General features: G+C 39.4%; 1 protein-coding gene across 1 annotated transcript; it reads left to right on the forward strand.

The window, feature by feature from the left end:
* The first annotated feature begins 779 nt into the window (after positions 1–779).
* LOC138930539 (uncharacterized) lies at positions 780–1,277 on the forward strand. The gene has a single exon (XM_070290913.1). The coding sequence runs from the start codon at positions 780–782 to the stop codon at positions 1,275–1,277; it is 498 nt and encodes a 165-aa protein (XP_070147014.1).
* The last annotated feature ends 9,535 nt before the right edge of the window (positions 1,278–10,812 follow it).

Genomic DNA, 10,812 nt, shown 5'->3' on the forward strand with positions numbered 1-10,812 from the left:
TAGGAAGCCAAGAAACACCTGAAATAACAGGCAAATTTGGCCTTGGAGTACAGAATCAAGCAGGGCAAAGGCTAACAGAGTTCTGTCAAGAGAACGCAGTGGTCATAGCAAACACCCTCTTCCAACAACACAAGAGAAGACCCTACACATGGACATCACCAGATGGTCGACACTGAAATCAGATAGATTATATTCTTTGCAGCCAAAGATGGAAAAGCTCTATACAGTCAGCAAAAAACAAGACAGGGAGCTGACTGTGGCTCAGATCATGAAATCCTTATTGCCAAACTTAGACTGAAATTGAAGAAAGTGGAGAAAACCACTAGACCATTCAGGTATGACCTAAACCAAATCCCTTATGACTATACAGTAGAAGTGAGAAATAGATTTAAGGGACTAGATCTGATAGAGTGTCTGATGAACTATGGATGGAGGTATGTGACACTGTACAGGAGACAGGAATCAAGACCGTCCCCAAGAATAAGAAATGCAAAAAAAAAAAAAATTGGGTGAGGGACCCAAATATACATTTTGCCAAAGAAGACATACATACCAAGGCCCATGAAAAGGTTCTCAATGTCACTAATTAGCAGAGAAATGCAATTCCAAACCACAAAAAAAACACCTCACATCTGTTACACTGGCTATCATCAAAAAGATAAGAAATAAAAATGTTGGCAAGGAGGCAGAGAAAAGGGAACCCTTGCACACTGTTGGTGGTAATCTAAATTGATACAGCACGATGGAAAACAGTATGGAAGTTCCTAAAAAAATTTAAAATGGACTACCAACATTTTCCAATAACTGACAAGGTGGCAGAAGTGAAGGGAAAGAAGCAGACCTTGCACAAGTCCACCTATTTCAGGCGTGGACCTCGACCAGTTGCTGGACAAGTCCTACAAGCCGCTGATGCAAGTGTGAAGTGCCTGGCAGCAACCATGGCTGAACTGGGCCTGTGGAGGAAGCAGCATCCCATGGCTGAAGTGCCTGCACAAGGCCAGAATGAGGCGCCGCCCACGGAGAAGCCTAAGGTTGTGATGACACACCTGTGGGACATGATCATCCTGTCCAAGATGGCAGGCGGCTACAACAGCAAGACATTCACCCAGGTGGAAATCAAGCCTGGGATGACTGGACACTGTGCAGGCAGGCTCTCAATGACCTACCAGCCTGTGAAGCATGAGCTGCTCAGGCACCAGAGGCTCCCACTTCTCCAGCTTCAACCTCTTCAAGAAGCCTGCTTGGCCAATAAAGGCACAGACTTCTCTAAAAATTAAGTAACTGTTAAAAATAACAATAGGACTACTTTATGATCCAGCAATTCCACTTCTGGGTATATATCCAAAAGAAATAAAATCACTGTCTCAAAAAGGTATCTGCACCTATGTGTTCATTGCAGCATTATTTATAATAGCCAAGACAAGAAAATGCCTAAGTGCCCATCCACATGAATGGATAAAGATGTTTTGAGATATTTATATATATATAGGCTTCCCTGGTGGCTCAGTGGTAAAGAATCCGCCTGCAATGCAGGAGACGCAGAAGAGGGGTTCAATCACTGGGTCAGGAAGATCCCCGGAGGAGGGCATGGTAATCCACTCCAGTATTCTTGTCTGGTGAATCCCATGGAGCGAGGAGCCTGGCGGGCTACAGTCCATAGGGTCACAAAGAGCCAGACATGACTGAGGCAACTGTGAACACACACACACACACACACACACACATATATATATATGAATATTATTCAGCCATTACAACAATAAAATCTTGCCATTTGCAACAATGTGGATGAGGGCATTGTGCTAAATGAAATAAGTCAGAAAAAAAATACCATATGACCTCACTAATACATATAATCTAGTAAAATTGATCTCATAGAAACAGGGAACAGATTGGTGGTTGCCAGAGGCAGGGAGTTGTAGAGGTGGAAGGGGGCCTGGGTGAAGGTGGTCAAAAGTAGATACTTTCAGTTATAAAATAAATTGAAGTTCTGGGGATGTAATGTAAAGCATGATGACTATAGTTAAAAATACTGTATTGCATATTTGAAAACTTCTAAGAGAATAGGTCCTAAAAGTTCTAATCACAAGAAAAAAAAAACTACATGAGGTGGTGGATATAATTAAACTTATTGTAATCATTTCACGATATAGACACATATTAAATCTTATGTTTTAGACCTTAAACTTATACAACACTATATGTCAATTTTATCTCAATAAAGCTAGAAGAAAAAAATTAAACCAGTCTTAGGTGCTGCTAGGGGAGGTTCCAACTTCAAACAGCATGTTACACATCATTAGCCCACTGCCCTTATCTTGGGCAAGAGTCAGTATCAGTCAGTATTCCAGTCTAGCTGTAAATAATTCTATCCTTTGCAGCTACAAAGGTGATAGCCTAGAGAAAATGCTGCTTAAGCCAAGTTTTGAGGAATAAATAGGCATCGACGTTCTTTGTGAATTTAGTAGTGCATGACATTTACTTGATAGTCAATAAATATGACTTATTAGTTGCTATATGAAGAAAGAAAAATAATTTCTGACTAAATTCTATAGTAGTTTAAATTTTCTTTCTTTAGCATTTGTATTACCTGTAAAATCTTTTGCCAGCATGTAAGATTATAATGTCTTACTATTTGGGGAATGAGCTCAATTTAGATCTGAGAAGCAAGATTTATTCTTATAATAACCAAAGCTACCTTTTTTTAGGTCCTTCGATGGCTCAGTGGTAAGGAATCTGCCTGCAGTGCAGGAGCCACAGGAGACATGGGTTTGATTCTTGGGTCAGGAAGATCCCCCGGAGGAGGAAATGGCAACCCACTCCAATATTCTTGCCTGGAAAATCCCATGGACAGAGGAGCTTGGCAGGCTACATTTCATGGGGTTCCAAAGAGTTGGACACGACTGAAGCAGCTGAGCACACACAAACATTAAGTGCTTTAAATTTGTTATTTTACTGAATTTCAACAATCACTCTATGTGGTATCTATGTCATCTCTGACTTGTTGATGAGGAATATATGCAAAGAGGCTACATAAATCATCTAAAGTCAAAGAGCCACTGAAAAGGAGAAGTAAGCACCAAAGCAAGATCAGCCTAACTCCAGAGCTAGGGCTCAACAACTATAGCAGATTCCATCATGCTCCAGTCATATCCATGCTTGCCCACAGCATTCCACTGCAAGGACCCATGATTTTCCACCTGAACAGGGCAGACCACGGGTACTGGGGATTTAATGTCCCCCAGAACAGTGTGCAGCCAGGGATGAGAATGAAAGATAGATGCCCCTGCTCACTTACCCCTTGAGGAGGACAATTCTGAAATCTGTTCCAGATTTCCTAGCAAGACTTGCCTCCCTACCATCCTGCTGATACTTCCTGGGATCACCTCCACAATAAATCACTTGGATTTAAATCCTTCCCTGAGAGTCTACTTATGGTGCAACCCAGCCTAATATCACAGGCCCTTGCCTTCCCTCCCAGCATTCAGTCAGTTCAGTTCAGTTCAGTTGCTCAGTCATGTCCGACTCTCTGTGACCCCATGAACCACAGCACGCCAGGCCTCCCTGTCCATCACCAACTCCTGGAGCTCACTCAGACTCACGTCCGTCGAGTTGGTGATGCCATCCAGCCATCTCATCCTCTGTGGTCCCCTTCTCCTCCTGCTCCCAATCCCTCCCAGCATCAGAGTCTTTTCCAATGAGTCAACTCTTCGCATGAGGTGGCCAAAGTACTGGAGTTTCAGCTTTAGCATCATTCCTTCCAAAGAAATCCCAGGGTTGATCTCCTCCCAGCATTAGTTCACAAGTAACCTGAAAGGTCACCCAGCTGCGTCTCCCAAACATTGCACTTTTCTACAACATCACTGACAGATAACCATCAGATCTTGCTTATAGAATTCCAGAAAAAAAGAGCTGAATATCAGCACAACAGTCTCTTTTACTTATTTCCTACTTGAATTGAGAAAAGCCACTCTTTTGTGTAACTGAAAACTTTGCATTGTTGCTCAGTCCTCTAGAGCTAAGGCAGAGTATTTCCTCTTCTACTTGCCAGCCTTTTGCATATCTGAAGACAGTTTTCCAGTCCTCCCCAAGTCTTCCTCACTCCGTTTTTTTCTAACGTTTACTTACGTAAAGGACCTGATTAAGAGATAATCAAAACTCTGGAAACACCTTTTAAGAGTTACCTGACATAGCCCCCCTTCCTGAAGCAAGGCTAGATCTAAGTCATTGAAGACAGATGGTAAAACTATGTAAATCTGTGCTCAATATAAATTTGAACACTTTTTTTTTTTCCTGGCAACCACCCAGAATTATGCCCCCCTTCCCCCCACCCACAGTTCTATTTCCTAATTATAAAGTAGAAAAAGAAGGCTAATTGGAATTCAGCTATGGCATGGCAATTTGCAGTAAAATATTAAAATTCATTTTTATAGGATTTTCAATTTTAGGGTTTGGCAATGATGAAAAGCACCCAGATCCTAGGAAAAAAAGGAACATGATTGCTGTCTAATTCTGTGATCTTTCTAAGAGTAGAAAGTATGTCTTTATCCTTTGAAAAAACTGTCCAAATTTGAAGAACTCAAAATTAACATGAAACTACTTCTTTCATAAGTGCTGGCATTATCAGCTTTCAAAGAAATGAACTACTCTCCATCATTATGTACAAATTTACATCATTATGTAAATGTCATCTATCCATCTCTAAGCCTTCTCCAATGAATTCATCTTTTATTCATCTTGCGGGTATGCACTGGGCATTTGTGCCATGTCCAAGATAGTCATTTTGGAGAGAGTAATCTTAAGAATTTTGTTTTCCTGGCTTTCTGTTAAGGTCTTAGAAAATTGTTGGACTAACACAACTAACAGCAAAGTGTCCTTACTGTTAACTTTTCCAAGTATGTGTCCCTTGGACTTATTATAACATCTCTCATCTATTTAAAAATAAACCTTTGGGTTTTGAGTAAGCTCAACCCTTAGCAACCCTTAGCAACCCTTGGGAAGACTGTACCAAATCTGCCCATTCTCTCTGGAAGATGATGCCTCCTTTGTCCATCATTGTACATTAGGTGACTTCTTACTCTTCCTTATTCACCTTGTTCTTCCTAGTTGATCTTTTATGAATCATTTACACCTTAGACATGTTAAGAGAAAAAAAGAAATCTATTTATCATGATGTGAATTGAAAGGCCTTCTCCACTGTCAGAAGCATTTTAAAAATCAACTCAAGGATATGTGAGATATCTGGAGGCAGGAGTGTGCTTTCTTTGCCTTTAAAGTCACCTATGATTAGCTACCTACACAGAAGGCAGGTCCTGTTTTGAAACCTCTAGGAACACTGGAAATCTCTAAGGTATTCACAAAACCAGTACTGGGTTGACTGCATTAGGATGACAGGAGTGTTTACAAAATCCAAATGCCTGAGATGCATCACTGGAGATTCTGAATCTCTAGGTATGGGGAAGGAATCAAGGGAGGGAGAGAAGAAGAAAGTTAACAAATAATTATGATAAACACCAGGTCCAAGTTTTTGTAATGATACATGTCCCAAGCTCATCAGATTTCCTCTTCTGAAGACTGCTCTGAAAATTAATCTGCCTACATATGGTTGTGCAGAATGCCAGAAGTCTCCTCAGTGTTAACAAGCATGCCTATTTGGGGGGCAGGGGAGATAAAGCAGAGGGTTATGATAATCATCCTGCTTCATAGAAAGTAAAGTACAGTGTTTCCTCAAGTCAGTTATCATTACAAGTCCAGTGGTTTCATATTTAAAACCTAGAATTCATAAAATTAACAGGATGTTTAATTAAGGCCTTCAACATAGTTTTTAATCTTCATTCTCTCCCAAACAGACATTTGTTAAGGTTTCTCTGGAGCCTCATATCAGATGGATTACAGTGCTTTTGTTATAGTATTTCCCAGACACTCTTGGAAAATGGAGCAATATTTTAGAGGCTTGTCAAAAATTTTCAATGGGGAGCAAGAAAATTCTGCCATAACAGAGCTGAGGCTTCAGGCCTGGTGGTCTTCATTTCTTTCTGATCCTCAGCTCATTCTAGCCCTGCCTGACAGTCCCATCCAGGTATACATGGAAATATCCAACTAGGACTTGCCAAGTAGAAACCTGTCATGATTCAAGGCTTATTTGTATATTTGAAGCACATGCTCCCTTGTCTCTGACTCTGCAGAGAACGTGCCCTTGTACTGATGATTCAAAGGCCTTCATAGTCACAACTGCGGTCTGTGGATAAGTTCCATCATTACCTCCTCCTCCTCGCCCACCTCTTCCCTTGGTGCTTTCCTCTTCATGCTTCCCTTTTTCTCTTTGCCCACTTGTGACTCCACTGTGCCTTATTTCCCTGATGTTCCCACAGCCTAATGCTGTATCCTTGTTCTTCCTAGATCTTTCATCCCCCACATCCACAAACATATCTCACAGCTCCATATAACTCATTTTTTCCTCTTGGCCTTCCAAATTCTCCAAAAGGAAGCACTCTCGCAGCTGGCCGTCTGGCTGTTCCCTAGTCTCCAGTTTTCTCACACAGGAGTCTGTTGTAACAATTTTGATCTGTGTAATTTAGTAGTATTGCATTTTCTTAGGGAAAAAAAGCTCAAAACTCCATTATTCTATCTTATTTCCTTTCTTTTTCTCCCACTTCTTTCATTAAATCATAATGCATTTTAGAGCTTCTTTCCACTTTCTAATGTTACAAACACAGAGAAAAAAAATGCAATGAGTTTTTTCCCTCACTCCAAAAAGAACCCAGAGCTGATAGCATGAGAGATTCAGTCCAATTTAAGCTCTATTGAAAGTACAGTGTAGGCTTGTGGTGTTCTATAAATAACAACCACATTTCCCAAAGCTGTCCATGGTTTATACAGAGGACCCCAATTAAACTCAAAACAGCTGAAGGAATAAACCCATCAAAGAAAATGCATTTATAGTGTATCAGGAAGGTTAGACTACAGAATAAGTCAAATTCTAAATTCCTTAAAGTCATTGAGCTTCCATGTTTTGGTGAGATCAAATCCTAAATAGTAAACCCATCTGATTTTACACACTCCTACAAACAGGCTTTTTATTTTACAGGTTCTTGGTAGCAATTTTTTTTTTTGGATGAGATCACATTTAGGGCAATCAAATGAAAATAAAATCTCTTCTCTCTAACCCTGGAAGTATGAATCCACCCTTTCTACAACTTCTTCTTTGATAACTAATACATGGACCTCAACTCTATATGTAAACCTTTGGTTCTATGTTTCAAAACATTATGTTAGGACCCAGGTCAAACACTGTGTGCTAATATTCAACCCCAGATCCCCTGGTATGTCTAGGTTAGGGTGTGAGAAAGAGCGTGGGAGATGATACTGATGAGCACACAGTGACATTTGACTTCCATGAGCAGGTTTGTACCCTGATTTACTAAGAGTAGGTGGGCACAAATAATGGAGAAGAAACATGGTGGCAGTGAGAGATTCATCTGTCAATGAAATCCAGCTAAAGCCAGCATTTGCCTTAGCAGGCTGAGGTATTTCTAGCTGATGAAACGTCTTGATCTGACATGCTGATGTCCAGATTAGAAACCAATCTTTGATAAAATTGTCCCTATCTCTAGTTCTGATATAAGGAGTTAAGAAATTATTTTGCCTTTCAGCAGGTATTGGATAAGAAAATTCTGCATTTCAATAAACATCACAAGTTCCCTGAGTGATGCCCTATACGAGAGAGTATTGAATCACTCTTAGACTTTACTATTCAGCATTCAACAAGAACGTTCTTTTTCCCTTCTAATACAATCACTTCTTCCTCCATTTGCTTCCCCAGGTTTGTCACCTAAGAATATTGACAATGAAGAGCTGGAAATAGTAAAATTGAATTGCTTTCTTCCCTCCATGTGTTGGCACCAGGCTTCTATTTGCCATCTTTTTAAACCAACACTACGCTTTCAAGGAAGGACAATGGATATCCTTCTACATCTGGTCTTGGGTTTAAGAGTAGATTTTCCAGAATGACCTCAGAGATGGGGATGCCAATCCTTCCTACCCATTACTATTTATTATCAACATCATGAAAAAAAAAAGTCCATCTTACCAGTTAGGTCACACACATTTGGGGAGAAAGATGTCTTCTAATCCACCAGAACTGAAGGATCAAAAGAAAAAAAATGGAAATGCAGTACCAAGTTGTGAGTATTTTGCAACTCGTGGTGCAAATTTCTTCTAAATATTCACCATAGCAGCTTCCCCAACATATTTAGTGGGCAAATAGACCCTCAGTAACACCTGGCCCTCTTTAGTCATTCATATCATTTCATTAATTTTTTTAATCTAATTGTGCTTATTCCATTCATTTTGCTCCTATTAGACTACTGAGTTTTTCCCTGCATTTTATCTAGCTTCCAAACAATTAGCATTAATCCTTATTCGTTCAATCACCTTACTAGGAACTGACACAATACCTCTGCCTTCAACTTGCTTTTGAAACATTCATTACCATTCTCACTGTTTAAAATTGTGAAATATTCCTGATATGCATGCTTAGCCTGAGGTAGATGAATACAGTTCCATAAAATGAAACAATGGGGTGTGACAGTTCTTCAAAAAATAAAGTCTTTTGAAATTAGCTCTCCTGGGAGTTTATTAACCCCTCATTCATATCTTCTGAATGTTCTATATAAAACATAATACACTGCTAATGTAATCTTTGGACTGTTTTAATCTTTAATGAACAAAATCTAAAGGAGAAGAGAAATATACCACAAGGGTGATATTTGAGAGCATAGTTAATTCTTTAATTTATTTCTGAGCACTGACAATTTGTATATGTGGCATGTGGTTTTTAAGTCATACATTTATTCAGAATGTTATTATGCCCCAATCTGATCCAGGTACTGTGTTAGGTACTGAGGTATACAGTTATTAAAGACAACCCTTCACTCAAGTAGTATCTAAGCTGGTTCACAGAGAGACAAAGATATATATATATATATATATATATATATATATATAACTGCATGTTGTTACAAGTTATGGACAAGCTAAGGAACATACCAGTTTAGGAGCTGAGGAAAGGCCTCTTCAGGACTGAAGGAGGAGGAACAGGACAGGTTAAAAATCAAAAATGGTATTCCAGGCAAGGGGAACAGCATATGCAAAGGCATAAACACCAGAGGATAAACTGTATGTGTGGGAGTGGCTACATTTTAGGAAGGCCTCCATCCACCTGGATGCTCAAGATTGCAATGGGTGTGCTTGCCTTGAGTTTCCCAAACAGTTTATTTGTGATATGGACCAGTGTTAGAATAACATATAGCAAAACAGTATATGCCTACATATAAGGATCACTTAAAACTCCATGCACTTGAATACTCTCAAGTGGTACTTGTTTGTAGATGCATTTGATAGGAATAGACAAGAGGGTTATTTATCTGGTAAGCCAATTTCAAATTATCAGTATGGGTGGAAAAAGATATATTCTTTAGGAAAATTATTTAGCTAAGACCATTCTTAGACCAGTAGTTCTCAAAGCTTAGCATTCATGAGACTCCCCTGGAAGCCTTGTTAAAACACAGACTGCCAAGCCCCATCTCCAGAGTTTTGACTCATCAGTTCTGGGTAGGGGTGAGAATTTGCATTTCTAACAAGATACTTATGCTGCTGATCTGAGATCATACTTGGAGAAACTGGTCTACAGACTTCTTTGAAGTCATTGCAATCAATAGAACTGAAAATAGCAAGTCACATGGACTCTTATATGTTCACCATAAATCAATTAAATGTTCTCAAAATAACAGATTGCACCCAAGATGTTTTCTAACTGAGAGAAAGGTCTCTAACCTAGAGACCTTAAATCTCATTCAATCCCCAGGCCCCCACTTCCCTAGTTTTGTCCTCTGGGCTTTGAGAAGCAACATGATTTAAATAATTTATTCCCATACTAAAAGCCTTGTTTTTTGACAAGTGCACTCTCTCCTGTACTCTGATGCTTTTTGGAATATTTTGTTACATAAAGAACAAATTACTCCCAAATTTAAACGGTGTCAACAGCTATTATCCTTGTGAAAGCTGCTCCTGAAAGTGTGCAGAGCAATCTTTAATGTTTTCTGTTTCTGGTGAATGGGAAATCAAGCAAAATAAATACCAGTCTGAAAGTCCAGATACTTGTAAGTGAATTTAAATAATGAAATATTTTAAGGACACGTTTGTCTTAAAAAAAAAAAACAAAAACAAAACAAACAAAAAAAACAGCTTTCTTTGCTTCCCAAAACGTATATGGCATTTTGACTAAAAGAACTTTTGCTAATACGTCAACTGAGAACATTCACATTCACCTTCAAGAGAACCAAGCCTCAAAGTAGCCTCGGGTTTTTCAAAATGACGAAATGGCTGTGGTTAAACAAAACATAAGCAATGAAGCTTCATTTTCACCCAGAAGAGCCTATTCCCCACTTGCCTTGTTACGAAACTCTGCCGGCTGAGGAAGCCTCTGGTACAATGACTCCGCAGTTATTTTAAGTATCCGCGTGGGAGGGATGGGGGATGGGATGGACACAAGGTTGATAAATTCCCTTACCTACCTCTGGAGGAGAGGAACTCTGGGCACAACGCTGTCTTATTTATACAGCAAAAAGTGGAATCCATTAGATTTGGCCTTGGGGTGGGGAGGGAAGGAGGAAGAAGAAAAGGAGAACATTAAATTTAAAATATTTCCATTTGTCCATAATTTTTGATGCAAAAACCACACAGCAAGCAGTAGGACATTTAAAAAATTTTTTTCATTTTAATGAATATATCGCCGATCATTCATCTCTGTCC

The sequence above is a fragment of the Ovis canadensis genome, chromosome X (genome assembly GCF_042477335.2).
Source record: "Ovis canadensis isolate MfBH-ARS-UI-01 breed Bighorn chromosome X, ARS-UI_OviCan_v2, whole genome shotgun sequence".
NCBI classification, from domain to species: Eukaryota; Metazoa; Chordata; class Mammalia; order Artiodactyla; family Bovidae; genus Ovis; species Ovis canadensis.

Excerpts from the sequence above, each read along its gene's own strand:
- LOC138930539 (XM_070290913.1), top strand. The coding sequence starts at position 780 with ATGGACTACCAACATTTTCCAATAACTGACAAGGTGGCAGAAGTGAAG.